This window comes from Marmota monax, unplaced genomic scaffold, assembly GCF_021218885.2.
Source record: "Marmota monax isolate L192 unplaced genomic scaffold, Marmota_monax_Labrador192_F-V1.1 WCK01_AAM20220418_F8-fsc00178, whole genome shotgun sequence".
NCBI lineage: Eukaryota > Metazoa > Chordata > Mammalia > Rodentia > Sciuridae > Marmota > Marmota monax.
In genome coordinates this window covers 1,150,274-1,178,210 of record NW_026694501.1, presented here as the reverse complement: position 1 = coordinate 1,178,210, position 27,937 = coordinate 1,150,274, and the positions used below count along the sequence as shown (strand labels likewise).

General features: G+C 37.7%; 1 protein-coding gene, 1 non-coding gene and 1 pseudogene across 4 annotated transcripts; all 3 read left to right on the top strand.

The window, feature by feature from the left end:
- Positions 1–27,937, top strand: Rnf149 (ring finger protein 149). 3 transcript variants are annotated; one of them, XR_009224533.1, is made up of 8 exons: positions 1–459; positions 11,356–11,606; positions 12,770–12,838; positions 15,663–15,745; positions 17,764–17,860; positions 20,888–21,095; positions 23,732–25,710; positions 27,443–27,937. XR_009224533.1 is itself a non-coding variant. In XM_046420012.2 (7 exons), the coding sequence occupies exons 1-7, from the start codon at positions 3–5 to the stop codon at positions 23,773–23,775; spliced, it is 1,209 nt and encodes a 402-aa protein (XP_046275968.1). In that variant the 5' UTR covers positions 1–2; the 3' UTR covers positions 23,776–27,481. The 3 variants fall into 3 exon arrangements, 1 of the variants encoding a protein (XP_046275968.1); XR_009224534.1 differs by having other exon boundaries at positions 23,732–24,427; positions 25,554–27,481; XM_046420012.2 differs by having other exon boundaries at positions 23,732–27,481.
- Positions 6,659–11,358, top strand: LOC124076220 (putative monooxygenase p33MONOX; annotated as a pseudogene).
- On the top strand, positions 25,788–25,899 carry LOC124076283 (small nucleolar RNA SNORD89). The gene has a single exon (XR_006846316.1). It is a non-coding gene; the product is annotated as a small nucleolar RNA SNORD89 (small nucleolar RNA).

The following is a 27,937-nucleotide window of genomic DNA, read 5'->3' as shown; positions in this document are numbered from 1 at the left end:
CCATGGCGTGGCAGCGGCGGGCTACGGCCGGGATCCGAGCCCGCGGCGCGCTGGCGCTGCTGGCTTTGGCCTTGTACGCGCCCGGGTCCCAGAGCCGAGCGCTCGAGTGGTACTCGGCTGTGGTGGGCATCGAGTACGTGGACCCGCAGACGAACCTGACGGTGCGGAGCCTCTCGGAGAGCGGCCGCTTCGGTGATAACTCTCCCAAGGAGGACGCGCAGGGCCTAGTGGGCGTCCCGCTCGCGCCGGGAGGAGACCCCGAGGGCTGCGCGCCAGGCACGCGCTTCTTGGTGCCCACGCCTGGCGGCCAGGGGCCGGCGCCTTGGGTCGCCCTGGTGGCGCGGGGGGGCTGCACCTTCAAGGACAAGGCGCTGGCGGCGGCGCGGAGGAACGCCTCGGCGGTGGTGGTGTACAACGAGGAGCGCTACGGGAACCTCACAGCGTCCATGTCCCACGCTGGTGAGCCACGTGGGCGTGAGAGGTGGAGGAGGTCTCTCTACGGTAGTCACGGTCGGCGGATCCTTTCTCTCTGGCCAAGAAGTGGCCCTGGGCGCGACTCTGATAGTCTCTGGGTATTGGGAGGTATTAGGGGAGCCCTGGATTTGCCCCCTCTGGTTCTCCGGGTGCTGCTGAGAAGGAGGCAAGTCGACACATGAGATTAGATCTTTTCGTTTGGTGGTTGATGTGGAGGGAGGTGCCCTCAGAAGAGGGAGCAGTAAAGGAATGAAAATCTACTGGAGGAAGGTTGTGGTTCTACCAAGTGGGAAGTCCCATTTCCGTTCACTGTTTCCCCAAATCGGGCGGGTAAGGAGGAGTTGAAGCTCTAACCAGTGCAATCCAGGGTCGTGCTACGTCCGTTCACTCTGGTATCTTTTCATTCTGGTGTGTTCACTTTCATGAAACATGTCAGTATTCTAAACTTTGTCCGAAAATTTTGGACTCGAGTCAGAGAACCTGGGCTTTAAGTTCTGTATGTTTTCTCATTTGCTAAATATATGATTTAGCAATCATTTGTTCAGTCTTGTTTGGAAGAAATTTTAGAAGTTACTCAATTGGAGAAAAGACCTTGCTCTTTGCTAGGGTACTCCTCTTACACTTCCCCAGGGCAACAGGTTGCATCTTCAGGCAGTTACGGTAGTTTGAATCTTACTTTCCAAATACTGTCCTTGGAACTGAGTTCTTTCTGGGTAAGAGATAGCCAGGACCCAGAGAGTAAACCTATTTCTGTTGTGCTGAGATCGTATTAGCTTTAGGCATCACAAGATTAACTAATTCTGAACTCCCTTTTTTTTTTTTTAATGTTTCTGTGACTACCAAGTTTCAGACATTCTTTTTCCTCTACTACTGTCTTCCTCCCTCCCTCCCTTCCTCCTTTCCTTCCTTTTTGGCTTCTTGCATACAATGCAAAACTGAACCCTAAAATGAGGGCAGAAAAGTGAGTCTGGCCTATTTGGTGGAATGTTGGGAATGGTAGTTGAGAGGTGAGGAAGTGGAGACTTTCAAGAAGCTTGGCTACAGATTGGGGGGAGGCAGAGAAATTGGCAGAAACTGTAGGAGCAAGGTACAGTGGTATAGGAGATGGTAAGGGGTATTTGAAGTCGGATGGTAGTGATCCTCTAGGACCCCAGAATGGAGAAGTGACTGAAGATGTTGGGTCTGTGATAAGGCAAGAAGGCTTTGTCCTGAACACTTGTGGAAGGGTTAGCCACAGAAAGAGAGGGGAATGAGCACAGAAGTATATGTGGTGACATGAGGTTAGGCACCACCTTTGGTGCTGTTACTCTAGTGATTACATTTCTACCTGTTTGTCCTTGTGCCCAAGCTGTGTTTCATAGACTTATGAAAGGTCCTGCCAGATTTGACATAACATTGCAGATACATACTATCCATAGTTAGTGTGCCATGATTCCCTAATGCTGGTGTACACACTTTTGTATGTAATCACATATTAATGAAGACTTATTTTAAATGGGATGCTCATCATTCTAAATCTCCTCTAATTTTTGATGATGACATTGATATCCTTCCCAGTGAATAACACTTGTTCTAACCATGGTTCAGCACCCTATTTGTTAATATTATTAGCATATAATGTATTCAGGTCCAGAAAAATACCTCTTTATTGTTCATTTGAAGTTCTCTTTTTAGGACTTCTGTTCCTACCATCAGCCTTCATTCTACCCTAAGACAAGATACACAGAATTGTACCTTGTTTTAAGTGTGAAAACTCCCATTGTGTAGATGTGCTCAGCATTCTGTATACAGTGACACAGTCTTTCTGACTACCCTTTAAGGTAGTTTCTTAACCCTCTTGTACAGATAAGGAAACTGATACTCGGAGAATTTTAAAAACTTGGTGATCTATGGCCGGATAATTCTTGTGGTAAGTGCTGTGCTATCCTGCTTTGTAGGATGCTTGGTTGCATGACAATCACCCACCCCCATTGGATTCCAGTAGCACTCCTATTGTTTTAATAACCAAAAATGTCTCCAGAAGCTGTCAGGTGTTCAAGGAGAGAAGGGAGTGACAAAATTATCCAACATTTTGAACCACTGACTTTAAGTGGAGATTACATTGGTAACAGTGTGATTGGTGGATTAAAGAGAGGAAAAGAAGAAAAGTTTAGTCAGACTGTTGGGCTACCATGTGATCTATAAGGGCCAGTACTTCAGTGGTGATTGCAGAAATGGAAAGGACAGACCCTCACAGAACTTGACCCACTTGGGTATGTGACTTTGTGAGTGGAAAGGATCCAGTTTAATTTGAGGTGACAGTAGAGCCTTGAAGGCCATTTAAACTTAGGTTTCCCATATTTAGTCATAATGTAGCTAGAGCCAAGAAAACCCACTGATTGAGCCATTCTGTGTTCAGTGTAACACTGGATTTCTATGAAATACGTAGAGGTGGGGGGCTCATAAAATTGAATACTGATAGTCTTCCCCAAGTCAGGGAAAATTTCAGTAGTTGTTCTGAAACCTATTGCTTGTCTAACTGAAATACAATAATAGATATTTTTTTAGATTTAAATCAATTTTGTGGTTTCTAAAAATCATGACTTTTAAGATAATTCTATTAGAACAACAGTAAGGACTGTTAAAAATGTCCATAGTTCATTAGCAGAATTATATTGAGCAGCCATTTTGTGTAAAGTATTGTACCTGCTCAGGCAGCAATGTGTAGGAAACATGCTTACTTGAAATATAAGCACAGGGGCTTAGGAAGCATAAAGGAAGGGCAACAGTGTTACAAAGGTATAGAAGTTAGCCTGACTGAGATAGGTAGAAACTGATAAAGGTCACATTGTTAACACAAAATCTTTTAGACAATATTAACTTTACTGTAGATATTGTGGGTTAAAAAATAGGGTGCTAGGCTGGTGCAGTGGCACATGCCTGTAATCCCAGCAGCTCAAGGAGGCTGAGGCAGGAGGATCACAAGTTCAAAACCAGCCTTAGCAACTTAGCAAGGCCCTAAGCAACTCAGTGAGACCCTGTCTCTGAATAAAATATAAAAAAGGAGTAGGGATGTGGCTTCGTAGTTAAGTGCCCCGGTTCAGTCCTCAGTACAGAGGGAGGAAGGGGGGAGGGAGGGAGGGAGAGAAGGAAAGGCAAAGAAAGAGCTGTTGTAGCTGAAATCTTGGTATGATTTTACAAAAAGGCGCTTTGATTCTTTGAACAATTATTTACTGAGTGCAAAATACTGGCAAGGATTAGAGCTATGTTTGGGGAAAGAGAGTTGGTAAGGGCAAGGAAAGTTTCAAAGACATGTAAGAAATCTCTGACTTTAGAGAGAGATCACGCATTGAGAGATGTGATTTTTGTATTGGCAGAGTATGGTCTTTCATGAGTGAATAATAAATTCTTAATTATAATACTACACTCACAAGTTATCTTTAAATGTAGATTTGAATTTAAAGTGTATTTTGAAGGGCAAGTTAAAGCTGATAGGGAAGGTGTGTGTAGTGTGTGGTAGGGGTAAGTGAGCTATAGGAATTGTGGGTGGCAGGAATAGGACTGCCAAAGGCTAAAGGTCTGAGGTGAAGTAATGCATTTGGGAAAGCTGCAAAAGAGTTCTCAATGACAGTAGTATGTTCAAGAAATCCAAAATATTTTTGGGAAAGCCAAATTGTCTAAAACACTTAAAATTCTAAAGCACCCAAAAATGAATTGCATGTATTTTGGAGTCCTAAGTCACCCTTTAGCCAATCATGGAAACATTTGTCCTGTGAAATGCTTTCATATTTCTAAGACGTTTATATTTTTACTTGGTGTACTATTTTCCCTGCTTTGGAGTCTATAATTCTCCTTATTAAGTTGTCACAACTGTAGTTATGGAGGATTGATTCATTTAAACCTTTCAATGGGCTGTCTCTGCTTGAAGCAGGGGCTACAAAAACTCATAAAAAAAGAACAGGTAGTACTCATCCAGTGAGGAGAGGAACCTATAAAGAATTATAGTTGGTGGGGCTGGGGATGTGGCTCAAGCGGTAGTGCGCACGCCTGGCATGCGTGTGGCCTGGGTTCGATCCTCAGCACCACATACAAACAAAGATATTGTGTCTGCCGAAAACTAAAAAATAAATATTTCTCTCTCTCTCTCTCTCTCTCTCTCTCTCTCTCTCTCTCTCTTTTAAAAAAAAAAGAGCCTCATTACAGATGAAGTGGCCTCATAATTTAAAAAAAAAAAAAGCTTTTGCAGCGCTTGGGAGAGAACCTAGGAGCACTTTACCACTGAACTACACTGCCTATCTTTTTTATTTTTAGACATGGTCTTGCTAAGTTGTTTAGGCTGTCCTTGAACTTGAATCCTCCTGCTTCAGCCTCCTGAGTAGGTGGGATTACAGGCTTGTGCCAGCCCAGCCCTGTAATTATTCCTATACATATCTTTCTTTTACTAAATGTTTATTTTTCTCAAGGCAGGAAATGTCTACCTCCTTATTGTGTCTACCCAGTGATTATATGGTAGTTTGCAGAAGTGCTTTGGAAACCACAGTTCTTGCTGAGGGATACTTTTAGGCCCCTGGGCAGGTCACAGGATACCTTCCAGACAGGAACCTGTAAGGAGCCACTTTAGAAGGGTGCCCTTCTGGCATTTCAGTAACCGGATCCCAATGGCTGAGATCCACATTTGATGTGCCACAGATTAAATTTCCCTGTGCAGTGAAATAGCATTATAATGTGGTTTCAGTGTAATGTCAGGGAACATTATGTGCATTTTGAAGTTATTGCTTGAATAGGTAGTATGTAAACATACAGAATTTCTACTGTGCAAAGTAAAACTCCCACCCTGTCCAGTAGCCACCAGGTTATCTCCCCAGAGGCATTCTTGGTCCCAGTCTCTTGAATAGCCTTCTAGAAGTGGTTTATGTTGATATAAGCGTTTAACTTCTTGGGAGATTTTTAAGGGCAGCGTGCTGTTCATGTGGTTTTACTTGTTGCTTTTTTTTTCTTCTGAATACCTTGAGTATTGTTAATACTAACAGAGCTGCTGTTTTAACCTGTACATGTATTGTAATTTATAAAGCTGTTTTCTTTTTGATGGACATTTAAATTGTGATAACAAAAACTTCAGAAAAAACACTAGCAGGTAAAGGAGAGGCATAAGGGATGACCCTCTGGACAGACTCCTCCTGGACAGCTTTGCTAATTTACTGCAGTTGGACAGTATTCCTCATTAATACTCAGTATGTTGTCACATCATTTCACTGTGGTGTTGGGAAATGTGTTAGTCAGCTTTTTTTTTTTTTTTTTTTTTTTTTTGCTGCTTTGTCCAAAAGCCCTGACAAGAACAATTAGAGGAGGAAAAGTTTATTTGGGACTCACGGTTTCAGAGGTGTCAGTTCATAGATGGCCAACTCTTCCTCAAAGTAGAGATGAGGTAGAACATCATGGCAGAAGTGTGTGGTGGACTTCTCAGAAGAGGATATACAATTAATCAACAAATACACGAAAAAATGCTCACCATCTCTAGCAATCAGAGAAATGCAAATTAAAACAACTCTAAGATACCATCTCACTCCAGTAAGAATGGCAGCCATTATGAAGTCAAACAACAAGTGCTGGCGAGGATGCGGGGTAAAAGATACACTCATACATTGATGGTGGGACTGCAAATTGGTGCAGCCAATTTGGAAAGCAGTATGGAGATTCCTTGGAAGACTGGGAATGGAACCATCATTTGACCCAGCTATTCCTCTTCTTGGACTATACTCAAAAGACCTAAAAACAGCATACTACAGAGACACAGCCACGTCAATGTTTATAGCAGCACAATTCACAATAGCTAGACTGTGGAGCCAACCTAGATGCCCTTCAATGGATAAATGGATAAAAAAAAATGTGGCATTTATACACAATGGAATGTTACTCAGCACTAAAAAATTACAAGATCATGGCATTTGCAGGGAAATGTATGGCATTAGAGCAGATTATGCTAAGTGAAGCTAGCCAATCCCTAAAAAACAACTGCTGAATATCTTCTCTGATATAAGGGAGGTGACTCAAATGGGGTAGGGAGGAAGAGCATGAGAAGAAAATTACCTCTGGATAGGGAAGAGGGGTGGGAGGGAAAGGGAGGGAGAATGGGAATTGCATGGAAGAGGGAAGGTGACCCCCTTCGTTATACAGAATTCAGGTATGAAGATGTGAGGGAAAAAAAAAAGAAGTGGGTCATATTAGATTGGGTAGAGAGAAGTGATGGGAGGGGAGGGGAGGAATGGAAGGACAGCAGAATAAAATAGACATTATTGCTGTGGGTATATACGTGACTGCATGACCAATGTAATTCTGCAACCTGTACACTCAAAAAATTAGAAATTATATCCCATCTGATTCAAATGTATGATGTTGAGATCATTGTAATGTCATGTGTAACTAATTAAAACAAATTAAAAAATAGTGTTAAAAAAAAAAAAAAGAAGTGTGTGGTAGAGGAAGGCATTTGGGAGCATGGCATCAGGAGGTAGAGAGAGAGAGGGAGAGACGGGTAGTTTTGCTCAACAAGGACAAAATATATACCCTAAAGGCAATCCTCCACCCTACCTGCCTACAGTTACCACTCAGTTAATTCCTAACCCAGACATTTCATCTCTAAACCATCTTGCATTATCTCACACATGAACTTTCTGAGGACACCTCACATTTAAACTGTAATAGGAACTCAGCTCTGCAATCTATATAGAAAAAGCACCCAAAGCCCAGTCTTCAAATGGCTTCAAGACATCCAGAAGTGCTTCTTCTTGTGTCTAGTGGGCCTGTAGGCAAGATGTGCCTGCCCATGAGGATGTACCACCAGCCACTCAGCTACAGTGATGTCATTGAGAATCCTAGGCTCAGGATTTCTGCATCTAACACATGCAGCAATTCCAGAGTGCAAGTGTGATCACCTTATCAGGGTATAAGAAGGAGAGGCCTGTGAATTGTCCCCTGTCATGACCATTGACAGTGTGGACAATGTCCAGGTAGTGAAGGCTAGAACTACCCATATCATCATGAATTCTGCAATCATGAAGCAAATCAGGAAAGCTCTCAGCATTATCAACAATAGGCATCACTGAGAGGTAGTGGCTGCACTTTCCACCAGGGCCTTATCACCCAGAAGACCAAGGGCTTTCAAATGTCAGAAGTACTCTGTAAACTGAAGTTGCAGAGCAGAGAGATATCAAAAGAAGAGAAGCAGCCTGCATCTACCCAGTTCACCATCATCAGTATTCCATTCTTTCTCTGCACAGGGGCCCAGAGGCTGATTTACTTCTGGTTCCTCTAATGCCTTACCTGGCCCATATTCTAGCATTATGGGTCCTGGAAGTGGGTTAAGGACAGAAACTTGTCAGATCAATGGAGGCACTATCCATCAATATCCCCTCTGAAGTCTGGTTCTGGAGGTTTTGCCATGTAGGCCTACCAGGAAGCCCAGAAACCCTCCAGTGGAGCTGATCTGTCTCTGGGCCACTGAAATGACCGAAAATCCAGCAATTTTCTAGCTACCCAAGATGGACATAACTGGTTATAGAAAGGAAGAAACAGCCGCTACAGGCCTATAATCTCAAACCCTGTTTTGAGTGTGCTTTGTAAGCTCACTTGGCATCTAGAGCTCTCTCTCAATTCCAGGGATGCTGGATGGGGATTTCTTAACCTACTCCCCTTTTATCTTGGCTGTGATATAGGAAAGATATATTTTTAAGAACCTCTTAAACTGAGGTCCCAGCTAAAGAAATAATTTTTTTTAATTTTTCATTTTTGTAAACATTAATACAAAGCTTGTCCTTGTGTAGACGAAACCATTTGTACCTCTTTAAAGTTATGCCATATAATCTTAGAAGTAATGTTTGGGGCATCTACTTAACCTATTTTTTGTTTGTTTACCCTATACAAGAACTTAATATTTGTGTTGGTTGAAACCCTAGGTTTCTTGATTCTTTTACCACCATCAGTACAATGACAAATCATGGTGTAGAGGTGTCACTGACTAGGTAAGACAGCTTTGGCCTTGACCGTGCTGCATGTCCTGTGCTCCAGTCTTGTTAGTTAGGGAGACCTCAGGTCTGTTTCAGATCTGGTTATAGTTAACAGCTAACAAGTTAACTTGGCAGGGAATCTACTTCCAAGCCTGAAACCAGAGTCTCCTTGCTTCTTGGTAGACCTGATAGATTCCTTTGTCCTATAGCTGGTTCCTCATACCTCTTTGTACCTTCTGAGCCACTGCTGTTGGAGGGATGCTTCTCTTTTGTATTTCACAGTGATTTTTGTCCCCCCCCCCCCCCCCAGTGCTGGGGATTCAGGGCCTCCCACATGCTCTGTCATTGAGAGAGGCCCCAGCTAAAGAAATAATTTTTTTTAATTTTTCATTTTTGGAAACATTAGTACAAAGCTTGTCCTAATTGAGCTACACCCTTGCCTCTCAGACACTAGTTTTGCCTCTTCTTTCTTGTACCTTAAAGTAAGACTAATTTAATGCCAGTTTGAAAACTCCCTAAGGGAGGAAATTGATTCTACTCATTTGAAGTAAAGAAGATGATATGTACAGTTGTAGTCTTGATTTGATATTTATGTGAAATTAGTTTCATAGTATTTTGATTTCCTTTTTCAGGTCAGGGCCTAAAACTTGTTTTTGTTTTTGCGCAGGGAGAAATGAAAACATTCACAATTTTTCATGAAAGCATTTTTCACCAAAAGGTACATGCAACACATATCTTACAAAGGAAAGGGAATCAAGAAACTGCCTTTGTATTCTCCTCATGTGTACATGAATAGTCTCTGTCTTGAACACTATCTCAGATACCTTTTGTTATTTGTTTTGGATACTATCTTATATAAGGAGCTGACCTCATTGAGAAGCCTAGAGTCTAAAATTATCAGGACAATTTATTGTCTTCTGTTATGTCTTGTTTTGACAGCAAGAATTTTTATTACTCAAAAAAAGAAGAAAGAAAAAACATTAGCAATAAAGTGTCTTTATAGATATTCCACCATATTTATGTATAAGTACACCAGTTAATTACATTCTTAGACACAGAATTGCTGGGTCAGAGAAAGGTGTGTCTAAATTTTTTGGTAACCATTCCCCCCACCCCCATACAAGAATGTTATAATTCACTCCCCCAGCATTGTACAAGAGAGTGTCTCTGACAATCTTACATATAACATCTTTTCACTTGTGCCATGAGTTTTCATGTTTAAAATTCACTTGTTGGGGATGGATACTGGATACTGATGGACACAGGGGTTTCTTTATGGGATGATGGGAATGTTATAGAATTAAATGATGGTAATGCTTGTGCAACTAGTCAGTCTGCTTGAAACCACTGAATTGTATACATTAAAAGGATGATTTTTATGGTATGAATTATATATCAATTAAGCTGCTTTTTTTGAGAGAGAAAGAATTTTTAAAATATTATTATTATTATTTTAGTTTTCAGTGGACACAACATCTTTATTTTATTTTATTTTATTTTTATGTGGTGCTGAGGATCGAACCCAGTGCCCCATGCATGCCAGAGGAGCGCACTACCGCTTGAGCCACATCCCCAGCCCTAAGCTGCTATTTTTAAAAACCATTTGTATTTTCCATCCTGAAAACTGACTTTCTTTGTTTTACAGTCATCCTTTTTCTTATAGAAAATTTGTTTGTTTTACAGTACTGGGGAAGGAACCCAGGGTCCTAAGCATGGTAGGCAAGTGCTTTGCCACTGACCTATAGCCCTAGCCCATTTTTAACAATTTTTTTTAAAATTATGAGACAGGATCTCTCTAAATTGTGCAGGCTGGTTTTGAACTTGTGATCCTCCTGCCTCAGCCTCCTGAGTAGCTGGGATTACAGAACTGTACCACCACACTTGGCTGGGAAATTAGTTTTTTAATTCCCCTGTTTCTTCTAGGCTCGCTCGCTCGCTCGCTCTCACACACACACACACACACACACACACACACACACACATATAGTTTTGTATGTTTATTTCTGGTGTTTTTGTTCTGTGCTGTTCTGTGAGTGTCTTCATATGCTACTCCCATTCTGTTTTAGTTAATTTAAAAAGTTTTCCTGGGGGCTGGGGTTGTGGCTCAGTGGTAGACCACTCACCTAGCTCGTGCAAAGCCCTGGGTTAGATCCTCAGCACGACATAAAAATAAATAAATAAATAAAATAAAGGTATTGTGTCCAACTATAACTAAAAAAAATACATACATATATATAAAAGTTTGCCTGATCCATTCCTGATTATTTTTTCCCTAAATGACTTTAGAAGTAGAATATTAATGTTTTTCTTTAATCCTGTTTATATTTAATCATTGTTATATTCATTTATAGCTAGGTTTATGTTGATTATTTTGCCCCTTTTCTCTTTATTTTTTTTTTATCTCATGGTTGCTTGTGCCTTCAGAGCAATGTTAAATAATAGTGATCATAGTGAAATTCTCATATTGCCTCCCTGATTTTAATTGGTATGTTTCAGGTATTATATATTATTATATGCAAGTAAAATTAGTCAGACTGGTTCTTTTGCTTTTTATTCTATGTTTGGGTTTATAATCTTAGAAATAATTTTAAAACTTCCTTTGTCCCCTTACAGTCAGCTGTGGGACAATTTAAATATCATCAGCAGTACTTAACCTTAAAGGTTTGGTGGTATAGATGTCACCCAAGAAAATGAAGGGTATCCTGGCTTTTGGGAAGGTACTTCTTGGTGATTGATTCTACTTTTCCTCATGAGATCAGTCTATTTTCTCTTTTGGAATCAATTTTGATAACTGATGTTTTCCTTGAAAATTTTTCAATTTTTTTTGAAGTTTTCAAATGTGTGTTGATGAACATAGCTCTCTTTTGTCTTACATTGATTTCTTTGATCCTTCCTACAGGAACAGGAAGTATAGTGGTCATTATGGTTAGCTATCTAAAAGGAAGAGAAATTTTAGATGTGGTACAAAAAGGAATTCCAGTAAAAGTGACCATAGGGATTGGCACCCGTCATGTGCAGGAGTTCATCAGCGGTCAGTCTGTGGTGTTTGTGGCCATTGCCTTCATCACTATGATGATTATCTCCTTAGCCTGGCTAATATTTTACTATATACAACGTTTCCTGTATACTGGCTCGCAGTTTGGAAGTCAGGTAATTATGGATAATTTTATTTTTACTTTTGAAAAGATAGTTCATAAATATATCCCATATATATTGCTTGAAGTTATATTTGACCATATTCTTTATTTCCTTCTCACTCATATAAGTATTCATATGACTTTTTGAAACTAACCTTCTAATTAGAATGCATTAAATTTTCTATCTTGTGGAAGATTAAAAACTATTTTTTAAGTTTAGGACACTTTTTGCACATTCAGTTCCTGCACATATCATTTGTCCTTTTCCAGACAGAGAGCAATGGCAAAAAGGTACCAGATGTAGTGAACCTGCTCTCATAACCTGGGTTTCTGAGCTGGCCTAAAAGCAGGGAACGAGCATCCCTGTCTCCACTGTGGAGCAGCTGTCAAGCCGTTTCCCTTCAGAGAGACCCTGTCTCAGTAACAGCAGAGATGAGGGCTGATGAAGAGCCAGAGGCTTCTAGTAGCAGGATATGTGCCTATGCAAAGTTGGCCTTCCTGACTGTTGACATAGGAAGGGCTCTTTGTTTTTAAGTTCCTTGATGCTGGGCATGGTGGTGAATACCTGTAATCCCAACGGCTTGGGAGGCTGAGGCAGGAGGATTGCAAGTTCAAAGCCAGCTTAAGCAACTTAGCAAACCCCTGTCTCAATAAAAAATAAAAAGGGCAGAGGTTAAGCAACCCTGGGTTCAATCCCTAATACCATAAAGGGGGATGGCTGACAGAGTGATCATATGGTACCTCCATCCTCAGCCTATTTCTTTCTTGCTGATATTTAGACATAGAATTGGTTTCTGTGGCTGAGGTGTATGTAGGTCAGTGGTAGATCACATGTTTAGCATATCTGAGGCCCTGAGTTTCATCTCCACAGCACTACATACAGACTAAAAAAGTTGATTCCTTCTTCAGACGTAGAATTGAAAATAAGTTTTGTCAGTCAAATAGCTCTTAAGTTATATGACTGTTGTATATATTAAGACTTAAAATGGTGATGAAGGTATTTTTAGTTATTTTCATTGTAATATGAAATTAAAAATTGACTTTTTAATGAAATTTTTTCTATATGCTTGCATATAATTTTTTATAAAATAGTGATTTAATTTGAAAATTTCAACAATAATAATGATATTTTATTATTAATTTATTAACAATAATAATAATAATTTTCTCTCCAAGAGCCATAGAAAGGAAACTAAGAAAGTTATTGGCCAGCTTCTACTTCATACTGTAAAGCATGGAGAAAAGGTAATATTTTTATACTGTGTTGTTTTGTTTCTTGGTTTGGACCAAAGGATGTGTTTATGTCTTGAGAAATACTTCCCTTCCCGTCTTTTAATTCACAGTATCCAGTCTGTGGCGCTTTGGTAAATTGAGTTAGTATTAACTTGCATGTATATATTTATTGTAAAGAGGATTAGTAGAAATTCTGAGGTTGAAGAACATTCCAGATCTGTGCTCTCCTGAGGGTTAGCCACTAGTCACATACAGCTATTTAAGTGAATTAAATTAAATTTAAAATTGTGTCCCTCAGTCACACTAGCTACATTTCAAGTGATCAGTAGCCACGTTGACAGGAGCTGCCATGTTGGATGGCACTGACATGCCCATCATCTTAGAAAGTGCTATTGGACAGATCTGGGTGACTATAAAGAAGCTGCAGAACTTAAAGTTTATACCATAGACCTGCGATTCCTTAAATTCATTTCTGTTAAATTTGAGACTACATGTCCATTCTCTCTGATTCCCCCAAGTACAGGAAAAACATACTTGATATTTGTGGAAAAGGAAAAAAAAAAAGATATCTTTAAAACTACTTTTTTATTAAAAAAAAAAAGTAAACTTTTGGGGTTGGGAGGGGCTGAGACTTTAAAGATTTAGAATCATACCAGAGACTTAAAGCATTTTGGAATAGGACAAATCCTGAATCTAGAATGATATAGATTGCCTAAAAGGAAAGCTGTTACTAATGCAGTAGTATTTATTTTTTTAATGGTCCCTCTTTGGTGCTTTGAAATGTTGCTGACTAGTGTTGACTTTAGTTGTGGGATTGGTTCAGTTGTTTTGTTGTTAAAACTTAATCTTTTCCATTCTCTAGTTTCTAGTCTACCCTCCTCCCCCACCAAAAGGAAGAGAAACTACATTTACAGTACATATTTCTTCCTCTAACCTACTTAAAGGATGATTAAAACAAAAATAACACATTAAATTACAGAGTATAAAATTTTGAAATCTGTTATTAATGGTTTATGTGATATAGTTAGTATTAAGATATTCTAAGAATTATATTGGTGGCTACCATTCTTTCCCTAATATAACTTACATCGCAGTTCATTTGAATTTTAGTAGTTTGTTACAAGGTAATGATTTCTTTTTGTATAAATGTTTTGAATAGAAAAAATAAAAAAGAAATATAAGAAAAAATACTCTTTATGGCTTAAGATTAGCATCTGATTTACAAATCTCTAAGGGTTCTTTAGGAGAGACTTTCCAGTTAATGCCCTTGGTAGATTCTAAACCCATTCTGCATAACTAGTTACTCATAAGCATATGGTTCTATGTTCCTCTGGAACATGAATGCCTTCTGCTCTCGTCAGGAACCACCATTATAACATATGAGAAGATATAGATTCATATGTGTAATTAATGGAATTGAGTCTTTGAAAACATAAGTAAATTGATATTATCTTCTTCCTATACAGCACATTTAAAAGAAAAAAAAAATATATATATATATATTTTTCCCCCAGGGACAGTTTTTTGAAAGTTGTCAGAGTAATAGTTAAAAAAGAAAATCCATAAGTGTTCCATGAGTTGTATCGATACATGGATTTTATGACAATTTTACATTTTAAACATGTATTTTTTGTAGTCTATATCTTAACCTGGTTTTGGATACTGACATTCTTTTTTTTTTTTTTTTTTCCAATTTTTCTTTTGTGTAGATTTACTAATAGTAATGTGTAAACTTTAATGCCATTATTAAGGACTTCAAAAAATCATTTCAGGGCTGACGATGTAGCTCAGTGGTAGAGCACATGCTTAGCAAGGCCATGGGTTTGATCCCCAGTATTGCCAAAAAAAAAAGTACATATTCAAAAAATTATTAAAATCGTTTCATTATTTTTGCATGGCATATGATAAATAAATGACAGTATTTACTTTTATTGCAGTGTATAATTTAAAATGTTGGTATAAACTTGATTTTAACATGGTCTTTGATAACATTATTTTTATACAAAATTCAGTTCTTAACTGCTTTCTTTTTTATAAGTGGCATATTAGCTAAATGTATTTTTAAGTAATTATAAGGATAATGTAGTCATATTTCATAAAATGAACTTTGCAGCCACATTCAGCACTGAGTTCCTGAATCCCTGTCCCAGAAGTCCGTTCTGTTTTGGGACAATGATCACTCTGGCCCTGACTGCTTGGTTGATGAGATAGAACCTGGTGGATGGATCCATGGGTACCCAGAGAAGTGGAGAGGGCTGACCCATAAATTCTTAGAAGTGGAAATTTTGTCACAAGACTTTCTTCTCCAGCAATTTTTGTTTCTTTGTGTCTTTGTTAATTCATTACATGAAAAACAAATGACTTATTCCTATTTGTAATTCTTTTAGTACTAGTGAGGTAGATATTTTCAGATATGTAGCCATTTTTATTTTCTCATATGCAGATTATAAATTTGTCTTTAGCAGATGTAAATTTCTTTTTAATGATTCTAGGAAATGAGTAATTTCCTGGATATTTATTCTTTTCATTAAAGTGTAAGGTTTATGTTTGAGAAATGATTTATTTCATCATAATATGGCAGGCATTTCCTAGCATATTTAAATACTATTGTGTCTGAGTAGGCAAACAGTAAAATTTTTTCATTTTCAGCCTCATTCCTTAGATAACCTCTTGATAGTGGTAAGAAGTAAATACCAAATATAATCATCTGAATTTTAGTTTCATGTTATCCCAATGTAAAATAGAATCCATCATTGTTTTAGTCAGTATATAGTGCATTTTCGAAGGATGTGCTAATGCCAAGGATAAAGTAAATTCTTTCCTTTTCTTTTTACAGGGAATTGATGTTGATGCCGAAAATTGTGCAGTGTGTATTGAAAATTTTAAAGTAAAGGACGTTATCAGAATTCTGCCATGCAAGTATGTTTTTTTTTTTTTCTCTTTTCTTTTTTCTTTTTTTTTTTTTTAACCTACTGAGTCATTAATAATTGCTGGACAAGTTTCAGTATCCTGACAAAAGAGTTCTGTGTCCTTTTTATGGTATAAAGATCTTGCTATTTTGATCATCTCATCTTTTGAAAGAGAAGCTTAGGTTTTCTTACTGTCTTCAAGGCTCTTTAAAATTGCTTTTCTTAGGACTCTTCCATGACCATTAGACCCAGTGTACATCTTTGTCATAGATGAGCTTCTAGTCTCATAAGCAGGTATTCATTAGAATGCTGGGAATTTTATTATATACTTAGCAAAGTATGCTATGTCAAGAGCAAGAAAATTGAAGCAAAAAGGTGAAGGACCCAAGGGAATGGGCCTAAAACAGCCAGCAGGAAGCAGGTGTGGGGAGGGCAGTGGTTTGCTATTTGTACCCTGAGTTTGAGTTCTCTTTGTGGTTGTGAAAAATAAATATTCCTCCCTTTATTTGGGTTACAGTAACTTGGTTTTGCTCAAGTTCAGTTTTAGCAACAGGAAGTTGTGATTTCCTTTTTAGGCTACTTTAATTGATAACTTTTAGAAGAATTATTTTGTTAGCAGAATGGTTTATTTTATGTACAGAAATTATATTTTAAGTCAGATAAATTTCATTTATACTTTACACCTTTTAGAAGCACGTCATAAGTTAATATATTTGTGTTTTGCTTTGTTTGCAAAGCATGTTAGTGTATAATCTACTACTGCAGGGTAGACTAAGTTCTTAATAATTCTGTGAAGGAAATAAAGGAACGAGTATCAGAATATCAAAGTCAAAAGTTTCCTGAATGAAAGTAGGTGTGGGTACCTAATGAATTGGTCTCAGTATAGGTTGATCATGTCTTCTTTAACATCATTAAAGTTACTCTAGGCTGATTTAGGACATGTTTTCCTTAAGAAATAATGCTCTCTATGCTGCACAGATGAGCCTAGGTGTCTATACTGATGGCTGAGGTGGGGTTTGTACTTGACTGTCAAATGCAGACATGTACATTTCCTGGGCTGCTCATTGAGATTTTTACTTATTTCCCAGTTTTCTCCTGTGATTTATATAACATATTCCCAATAATTTTTTTTTTTTTTTGTAAAAATTGTTTCCTTGGGTCTGTCAGTTTTTAGTTTGCAGATGGAAAATCAAAAGGCAAGGTGAATTAGACTATGATATAATTAAGAACTGTTACCTTACCTGACCTAGGGGATTTCTATTTGAAGGAAGCTCTTCAAATGATTGTATTAGACATGTGCTATGCCCAGCACTCTTGTACACACATTGTTTGTGCCTCTCAGAGCAGCCTATGCTGTATATGCAGAGAGGGAGGGCAGGAGCCTCGTCCAGGGTCAAGGCTGTTGAGTCGCACAGCTGGCTTTTGATCCCCATCTGTTTTATTCCAAAGCCCATATTTGATGCCCTGTCTTCCTCACACATAGAAAATAGACTCATCCATCACATAAGAGGAAATAATGGCGAATCAGTAAAAGAAGAAAATATATATGCCCTTGAAAAATTCTGATAGAAAAATGTAGAATGTTTATAAAAATATTTTTTAAGCCTGCTACCCAAAGATGACTTGTTAATATTTTGATATATTTTCCATTTGAATGCTTTTATGGACCCATATAAAATACTATCAATTTAGTATTAATTTAGTAGTGTTAGCTTACTTAAGCCACATTTATTCCCAGAAGTCTTGCAGGTAATTTTTTCAAGCACATAGAAATGTACAACATAGCATGGGATGGAAATAAGCCATGCTGTTTTTGTGGAGTGAAGGGAACATTTTACTGGAAGTCCCAAATTCTGTTGTAAGTACAAAGTAGATTAGCTGATAATTTAGGAAAAATGACTACTCTAGAATGTTGATTTGACATTGGTTAACTTGTACTGAGGGGATGAGTTGATAGAATGTCTTATTTCCTTTATAAGATATATAAACATTTATTTTAAAACATTAACACATACTTAATTTTTTTAGGCATATTTTTCATAGAATATGCATTGACCCATGGCTTTTGGATCACCGAACATGTCCAATGTGTAAACTTGATGTCATCAAAGCCCTGGGATATTGGGTTTGTTACATTTTTGTTTATATTTAATCTCTGCCCCAGTTCTTCCTGAGTGATAGATTTCATTATTGACCAGAGACAAGAGGACCAGACAAGCTCCTTCTTATATCCTTGTGGCTCTTTTTAAGAAGTTTTCCTCTTTGTTAAAAACAAATTCTTAAAGTTGAAAAAATAATTAATTAATTCAATTCATGGTATAATAATAGGCCAGGATGTCCCTCAGAAAATTTCTAATTACTTAGACCAATATATCTTGGTATACTACACTGCAAAATGTTTATATGGTAGTCAGTTTCGTATAAACAAGAATCGTAAGGAACCCCACAACTTTTCTGGCTTCAGTGCACATTTTACATAAGAGGAAACTAAAGTCAACACTTCTTCATATCAGTTCTCCTTATCCCTGGATTTCAAAATTAAATAGTGCTGGAGACATCGTTCTGCATTGATTTTGGTCCATTAGTTTGTAATATGTAGATGGTCAGAAATCTTTCTCAGAAGACATGAGGGCAAAATGAAAGAGATTATAACAGCAACCAGCCATGTGCTTGCTAAAGGCCTTAAATACATGATTATATTTACTCCCACAACTGTTAGCTTCCCTGTCCTACTAGTTACAAAATTGTGCTTAGAGAAGCTGAATATCTGAAGTTGTGCAGCTAGTTCATGGGGGATTAGCTTTCAAACACAAGTTTGCTTAATTCTGAGTTCACATTCTTAATTACTATCCAACCCAAAGAGAAGGATATAGAGGAAAAAATTATTTTTCTAGATTGTCACATTTTTATTGTTTTCAGAGTCTACATAAAATATATTAATGGCTCAAAATACACTGATAATAAAATTTTTAGATAGAGATCTTTGAAAAGAATAGTTTGAACATTGATTTTATTTTTCTTGTAGCTAAACATAGTTTTAGAGGGTTTTTTGTAGGGCTTATTATAGAATAGGAACTACAAAGATATAGATTTGTTTTTTAGTGCTGGGGATTGAACCCAGGGCCTTGTGCATATCTCCTGGGCTGCAGGTCTGCCTGAAACTTCCTCTCATCTAGCTTACAGTGTCTTCCGAAGATACTGAAGAGACCTCTCCTTAATAACTACAAAATAAGTCCCAGAATAACCTCTCTGTAGGTATCCAGGAAGAGGAAAGTCCAGTGATCAAGAACTGCTTTACTAGAACCTCATCCTTTGATGTCCTGAAAATTTGTCTCGCTTCCATGATTTCTAAAGTTAACTTATTGTGGTTTTAAAATCATTGTAGCTTTCTTCAGCATGGCATAACATGCTTCCCCAGCGGGCTTAGCTCTTGTCCTCTTTGCTCCAGAAACTAGCTTAGTGAGAAACTGAGCCTTCCTGGTTCAGCATTTTAAATGCTAGAACACAAGGAGTTTGACAGGTTATTTTCTTGGCAGTCATAGAATTGTCTTTTTAGTTAGGTATACTCTGAAGCTTTTACTAGATTATTCTCTTCATTAGTCAATAATTTTAAACTTGCTGTTCACTTCTGGACATTTGTATGAGGGAATTTCACTGACCTTACTGTAGAGACTTTGATCCTCATGAGTTTTGATTTGGGAAGCATAACTCCATGTATATTTGTATATTAAAAGTCAAACGAGTCTTCATTTTGCATAGAGTTAACCTGCTTTCTTAGAATGTTAATTTCAGAAAGCTAGACTTTTGTCCCCAGAATGCCTAATTTAGTTTTTGAAGGGTAGAAACCTGTAGTAACTTTAAGGCTGACAAAAGAATTCACTTGTCTTACTTTTTTTTTTTTTTTAGTCTTTACATGGTTTGCCATTTTCTTTAACCCATCAACTCCTCTTGCCTTGGATATTTTCCATAGCCATGGCGTGCTTTCTTGTAGTGTCTAATTCTCTGTTTTTTCATGATCATGTGAAGTCACCAGTGGCCCGTCACACAGACTTTAAGAACCGTCATTTGTTTTTTGCACTGTAATACTATTTGTCACTGTTTTCATTCATTCAGTGAGCACTGATAAAGGAATGCCATTTAGGTGTTAAATCTGAACTTGGCTCTAGTGAGGTAAAGATGGATAAGACACAGCCCCTCTGATCGAGGGCTCTTGGGAATTTGACCTTCAGGACTGGTAGGGACCAGTACACAGGTAGAACATGACAAGAGAACAGTGTTTGAGGTACTGGCTGGAGTATTAAGCAAGGAGAAGTGAGAAGATGGAGGTAGTGCATTTTATTTGGGCCACTGAGCTGGGTGTTAAAGGATTTTAGCAGCACTTCAGTGTACTACTGACTGATGGTGTGTCTCCAGGGGTGACCTATGGGATGAGAGGCCTCCAGGTAGTTAGGTTAGGCAGATTTTAAATAAACAGCTTGTGGTGGGGTTCAGCAGGAGTTTGGCATTGTGGTAACACAACAGCAACAGGATTTGTTACTTGGTGTGTTGGGAGTCGAGGTGAGAGGTAACGTTCAGTGCTGGGTGTCAAAGGTGTTTAGTTACTGGTAAGGGAGGAGGAGATTGTTCTGGACACAGCTGAAACAGGCCAGTGGTGTCCTGAGAGCCCAGAGGACAGAGGTGGAGTGCTCCGTGAGCCACACGATCAAATCAGGCTGTGGTAACCCTCGCTTAGTAAGTCACCTTCCCAGCAGTGTCATCTATTCACATGCAGCTTTGACTCTAGCATTCCTCAACAATGTCTGGATATCCCCCCAAATGTCGGAGACTTAATGTAGTGATGCCATGGAGCCTCTGGCCCTCCTTTCATTATTTTATTTAAGTAGCAAATGTAAAAGAGGGGAAGCACAAAACAAACTACAGCTGAGAGTGCTGAGAGTAAGAGCCAGGACTCCAGGACTAAGTTTTTTTGTTTTATTTTGTTTTAAGAAAACCAGAATATAGTCTGAAGCATTCTGTTGTTCAGAGCCTATTCACTTTTGCCAAGTTCAGTGTTCAAATGTCAGGGACGTGTTAACGTACTATGAGCAAGAGGACAGTTAAGTACTGATGGAGTTACTTAGAAAAGGCATTTTCTTCTGTTCGGATTTTCAAGGGAGCAGAACCTGAGGATGTTCAGGAGCTGCCCACTCCTGAGTCTACCCCTGGAAGCATTTCGCCTGGGAATGTGAGTGTAGCTTCACAAGAGGAGGGCAGAAGCAGTGGCAGTGGCAGCAACCTGCCATCCTCATCCACTAATGAGTCTGGGCCACAGTGCCCTACCACTTTCAAAGAAGATGCAGGGGAAAGCACAGCATTACTTGGTAAGTGGCTGGTAGATTTAACTAACTTGTTTGTTTTCCTAACATTTCTTCTTAGATTATTTAGTGAATGATAATTATTATTTTTTTCTTTCTTTTATTGTGCTGGGAATTGAACCCTGGCCCTCTCACAGGCTAGACACATGCTGTACCACCGAGCTATACCCTCCACTCCACAAAAAATATTTTCTGATATTGCAAGGCAGGGAAATTATTTCTTTATTCTTCTTTTACAAAATTTCTGAGGTATTCTGCATTCTTTAAAGATTAATTCTAAAATAATTTTGCCTAATCAAAATCTCATCTGAATTTTTATTGGAATTGAATTGACTTGCAGGTTATTGTAAGTAGGAAGAGTTGATGCTTGCCAATTTGAATGTTGCATCCTGGAGTAAAAATGCATATTTTTCAAAGCAGTGAGATTCAAATTTAATTTGTTTTTTAACATGTGAGGTAAGGATAGTAGAAACACTAGAATTGAAGTTTTAAACTGGTACCAAGAAAAAAAAAAAAAGCGCCTTTCGAAAGAAAAAGGAGAATGGATACAGAACCATAAAATTGTCAGGGTTGATCTCTTCACCGTCCAGGGCAGCCTCTTAGAAATGGATCTTGTTTTTAGGCATCTCATTGCATTAAGCCAAAGTGCTACCAGTATGAATTTTGCTGTTGCCTTCAGGCTTTATAAAGAAAACTGAATTTGCTTTCTCTGGCACACGGCCAGCCTTGAGAATGTGCAAATGCAGGCTCCAGTCCTTCTGAATGTCCTTCAAAAGTAGTTTCCAGTTTCCTGCCATCTGCCTTGTTGTATTGCACTTCACCATAGTCTCTCTTCAGGTGCCTACTTAGAAGATAACAAAATTCAAAATAGTGAATAGAAGTAAAGAAAATGAAAAAAGAAACTGGGTTTACAAAACAATAGGATGTTGAGTACATTCTAAAGAAGCTGGATTCCCCTTCCTGAGAACCCCAACCTCTTTTGGAGGCTCACTTTTTATTTTTTTCTCTTTGTCCTTTCTTTAATCCTAAGTATTGTTCTCTAGTAAATTAACTGGTAACTTGTATAATAATGTTCTTTCTATCCTGTAACAGTCATAGTATAAATTGAGAAATGCTAAATTTTAAAAATCAGTTATTTGAAGTGGACATTAATACTTACAGAATATAATGCAGTTTTGCTTACGGTTAGGAAAATGTTGCTGGGCTGACAGGAGCAGCTAATCAATCAGTGTGGAACTTCGAGTGGAGCACCCCCTGCAAGGGTCCCTGCTGCCTGCTCCTCCCAATGTCCAGTCTATCTACCCCTCTTTTGTAGGGAGCTCAGAGTATTTGGCTTTGAGGTGACCCTGGCCAGAGCATACAAAATTTCTGTTAAAAGGGAGGAATAAGTTCCAAGACATGTATATACAACATGGTGACTCTAGTTAACAATATATTATATATTTGAAAATTGGTGAAGATAGACTTTAAGTGTTCTTATGACAAGTATGTGAGGTAATACATATATTAATAAGCTTTATTCAACCAATCCATTGTATACATAGTTCAGAACACCATATCATACACCATAAATATATACCGTTTATATTTTCCAATTTAAAAAGTAAATCAATTTTTTTTTTAATTTTTTTTTTAATGTTTATTTTTTAGTTTTCTGTGGACACAACATCTTTGTTTGTATGTGGTGCTGAGGATTGAACCCGGGCCGCACGCATGCCAGGCGAGCGCACTACCGCTTGAGCCACATCCCCAGCCCCTAAATCAATTTTTTTAAGGTGGGGAAAAATGGTTAATAATAGGGACTGAGGACACTGTGGTAGAGTATATAATCTTGAATGTGTAAAACTTGGAGTTAGTCCCCAGCACCAAAAATAAAACAAATTTAATAAAGTTTTTTTTTTTGTATCTGTATTATTATTATTAGTATTTATTTTTATGTGTTGCTGAGGATAGAACCCAGTGCCTCAACATGTGCTAGGCAAGTGCTCTACCACTGAGCCACAACTGCAGCCCCTAATAAAGTTATTTGTTATTTTACCACTAAATTTTAAACTGGCAAAGAAAAGAACCTGAATAAGTATTTGGTTCTGCTGCTGTGTTTAGGGAAGTATCACACAGTCCTCAGAAACCTTTTGAGCTTTAGTGATTTTTGTATCCCTGTTTTTCTCACTTAAATGCCTGGATTTAAACACCAGCTCCACATCTTTATGCTGATAAAAAGAGATAATGACATACTAGTCTGTACCTCATGGGATCATATATAGTACCAATAAATGTTAGCCATGTTTTCATTGGTGGCTACATCATTCTCACAGCTGCTTGTTTGACTCTTGAAAACATATTCCAATACCATCAACTCATACTTTGTCTTTTTTGTAGTACCATGCTGATCAAATTAATATCACTTTGCCTAATACTAGAAAACCTCTCTTAGCATATCTAAGAAACATTAGTTCTATATTTTTCTTGTTTGCTGTCTCTTTGGAATAGGATATCATTTTTGCAAGTAAGTTTATTTAAATATTTCTGAAATTTGGTTTTTGAAATACCATATTCAGATGAGTAGCTGTATTTATGTAACTGAAGTTTAGAATGTGCTGACCAATTTACTGACCTGGGGTGGTTTTGATGCTTTGTTGTAGAAGCCGGCAGGAGCGACCCTCAGCGTGGAGGACCCATCTCCTAGCGCACATCCCTCACAGACACATGGCTTGAACTAAAGAGGACTTTTTTTTTTTTTTTTTTTTTAGCACATAGTTTATATACTTGAAAATAATGTATATTTTACCTTTCAGATTCAGATTTTATATACAGAAGGCTAAGATATTTTACTCTTAAGGAGACTTTTTGATTCGTCTTCATATATTTATCTACAAGAATACAGTGTTTATGATAAATTGTTTTGGACTATCAGAGATGATGCCTAGGGAAGGCATGCTAATGTGGAAGGGGGGGGTGTTTCTAAATACTACATTAGTTACTACAGTACTGTAAACAAAGTTAATTTTATTTCTCAAGCTTTTTAGACAAAGCACACCAATTTTAGATTAGTTGAAGTGGAATTGTGTGATTAAATTCAATAATTGATCATATGGGCTTTCTCTGAAGAAAAACTTACAAAACTTACTTTGCACTTAAAAGATGAGAAATATCTAGCTTTCTTGCACATTTTTCATTGTACATAGAGATTTCAGAACTTGAGAAAGCGATTTCCATTGTTGTCTGGAATTATGAGAAAAGCGTTAGATGACTTTAGGAATTGCATTTTCCCCTTTAGTACGAACTACTTGTGACATCTTAATGGAGGGAAGTTTGTCCACCTTTCCTACAAATAAAAAGTTAAGACTTTATATTTCATATAAGCATTAAGTTATTTGCTGCTTGATTATGGAAATCAAATAGGTGTACTATTATTCATTTTTATAATGATGAATATATTGTATTGGTTCTAATTGTAATTTAATCTTTACAGTTAAAAGAATGATAGATGAAGAATTTTTATATTTGTTGTTGGAATAAAATAACTAGTTTTCTTGATTAGTTTTTAAGCAAGCCTTTGATTAACCTCAACTCCCCCCCCCCCCCCGCCACACCCACACACACAAACACAGTTTTTTTAAACTTTTATTTAATGTTCTCTTTGGTCAAATGTAAAGCTTTTGGATATTGCTGTTTATAAAGTGATCAAAAACAACTCTGTTCTTTTCTCACTTCTTGGAGGTGAAAATCAAGGACTATGTAGCAGTTATTTCTTTTAAAGTGTAGATTATATAGACATTTGTTGCTTTTTACTTTGTTTATTGAGGAAAATATGATTTTAAAAAATAATTTATATTATAGCTATATCTTGAATATTAGGGTTTATGAAGCTTATTTTTTCTCCAGCTATGTACTATGTATACAAACTGAGTCTAGCTACTCAGTAAAATTTTTGATGAATTGTTTTACTGAAATAAATTGTACAGCCAGATTTGATACAAGGAGTATTGAAATAGAAAATTTGTCTTGCTTTGAGTACTTGTTTTCGTAGGTAGCCTCAAAGTTAGTTTCCATAACAGCTGTTATCTTGAAATCTACCTTTTGTGTTCACTACAAATAGGAAAATACGTTATTGATTCTGTACCAAGTAGCTGCCTTTCAAGAGACATGTAAAAAAAAGTGTTTTAGTAATTCTTTTGGTAGCTAATGAAGCTGTCTCAGAACACTGGGACAGACCAAGGTTAATTATTTTTGGTTAATTATAGAAGTGTAACTTCTTAATCAGCGGACATCAAAATAGCTTCCCTCAACTCTTAACCAGAATATTTATGGAAACTTTTAAATTTAATAAAATGCTGGGGATTTGGGGACTCTAGATGAAGATTACACTAAATGAGATTTAGTTACTTTCCTCCTAAAAATTATCATAAAAGCCATTTGTTCACATAATGTGGAACAGTGTTTTTTTAACTTTGAAAATCATAGGAATGGTGTGAAGGAAACCAAATCCATGACACTGAAGTACATGATGGTTCCCTGCCTGCCTCGCCTCTTCACTCCCTGGGGTGTGATTGGCATTCTGACTTTCCCAGCAGAAAACCTCAAAGGGCCAGAAAGGTGTGAAGACATGGTCATTTGGCAGGTAATGGTTTCTTATATGCTGTCTTTTTTGGGATCTTGGACATAACAGCCTTTCTAGAAAGATTGCTCCCTGTGGCTACTGAGGAATGATGACAAGAAAAGGCCGAATTGCAGTGTCTCCCTCAGCAGTTTGCTCTCTGGGTGCACAATGACAAAATCTCCTGAAGCGACTCACTGGTCTGACCTCAGTAATGCAGGATGAAGCTGCATGCCTAGGGGAAGCTTTCTGAGTGGGAGGGCTAAGAAGGGCATTCCCAGAGATTGGGCAGTTTCAAAGAAAAAATAATCACTGATTCCCAGATGACACTGGGACTTGACCACCTAGTTAATACCTCTCTTTGTACCCTTGTACACATACTTAACCACATCAAAGACGACTGGAATTGTAAAAATAATAACAGAACTTCAAAAATAGGTGTGTGTCCATCTGGATGAAGTACCCAGTATAACCAAATTCCCCAATAAGACGGTTTAATTTGGCAGCAGTTGCTTTGAGCACATTAAAATTTATTTGTTCTTGAAGGATAAGATTAAATCAGCATGTATATGTTACTAATTAGAACTCGAGGTAATTATATTTCAGTCAAAAGCAGTTTCTACGGGCCCAGGATAAGCTCCACTTTGCCATTTCCTAAAGCACAGGACATTGGCTTGAAGCAAACTAGTTTTTTGGCATAACATGTTATGATTCTGTGACGAAACCACCGATGAGAAGAGCCACCTACACCTTTCCCAGCTAGTTTAGTTTTTAAAGTCTTAAAAACATTTTTTCAGCATTTCAAATGCTAGTAATTGGATTACTAGTTATAAAAGTGAAATATCTGCCATGTCATAATCTACCATGTCATAATCGGCCACATACCCAGAGACTTGCCCTCTTACTACAGGAATATATTAAAGAAATTGTGACCTGAAAAGTACACGTGCTGCATTCATTCAAAATGTTAGAAAAAAGCTGTGTGTGATGGCACGTGCCTGTAATCCCAGTGAATGGGGGTAGTGGGGGAGCTGAGGCAGGATTACCCAGTTTAAGGCCAAGTTATTGATTCCCTGTCTCAAAGCAGAAACAGGACTGAGGATGTAGCTCAGTGGAATAATGTCACTGGGCTCAATTTCCAGTAGAGGGCCAGGGGTGGGGGGATTGAGATGTTAGGAAAAAGTCAGGCCATCTTTTTGATGAGCTGTGGGCCTATGTCATGGGCTCATGAGAGAAGCCTGAGATTACCAGTACCTCCTGTGGGCTCATATCAGTTACAGAATTCCAGAATTATACATGTGCCTTTTGAATGTTTCTTATGGCTTTTCTTGAATTGAACAGCAGTGATTGCATAACAAAACAGAATGGATAGAAAGGGAAATCACAGCAATGTGTCTTAGTAAAGCACAGTGTGCTAGAATTACAATAAACATGTAACAAGTTCTTAATTTTCTAGATATGTTACATTGTCTTAAAGGGACATTAATCCAGAAGTATTGCTTAAAATAGAACGAGTTATTCTTCACTCTCCATGGGAATGGGAATGTATAGAAGAGTATGCTGTTTAAAAATAGGTGTGAATGAGTATGTGCTCTGTAAGAAAATTGCATGATACCATTTCTGTGTAAAGTTGCTTAAATGAGTAATAAATACTGTTGATTTGAATTATTTGGTTATATTTTAGGATCCCAAACTCTTTCTCTTTTGGAATAACATCTTTTTCTACTCTTGTTTATTGTTCTGTTTTTTTAAACAGGTGATATGAAGATATTAAAACTAAAAAAGATCCTGAGAACCCAAGTGTTTTTTTTTGTTTTGTTTTTGTCTAACGTAATTAAATTGAACTCAATTATACAAAAGTTGATTGTACCGTATTGAATCCCAGTTAAGGAAAAGGAATCTTGGTGTTGTCCATGCTGGCCTGGGCCTAAGTGATCCTCCTGCCTCAGATGCCTGAGTAGCTGGGATTTACAGGTGCACACCCCTGCCCACCTTCTTTTACTTTTAAACATGTTTAATGAAGAACCTTGTGATGGTATTTAAGCCTCAACTCTTCTTTTTTATAAGATACTTTCTAAATATAACTATTATTATCTGTGAGCTATATATTTAAAAATAAATTTGAGGTACTGGGGATGGTAGAATGATTTGTCTATATGTGAGAGTCCTTGAGGTCAGTCCTCAGCACTGTGAAAGTGAAATAAATTTGAGACTCTTTCCTTTTTCAAATAAACAGTGTATGAGATCTTGA

What these genes read in the sequence shown, in the direction of transcription:
- Rnf149 (XM_046420012.2), top strand. Translation starts at nt 3, where the DNA reads ATGGCGTGGCAGCGGCGGGCTACGGCCGGGATCCGAGCCCGCGGCGCG. An exon ending in ATCAGAATTCTGCCATGCAA is followed by an intron (nt 15,746 to 17,763) that starts GTATGTTTTTTT and finishes TAATTTTTTTAG; the next exon opens with GCATATTTTTCATAGAATAT. An exon ending in TCAAAGCCCTGGGATATTGG is followed by an intron (nt 17,861 to 20,887) that starts GTTTGTTACATT and finishes CGGATTTTCAAG; the next exon opens with GGAGCAGAACCTGAGGATGT.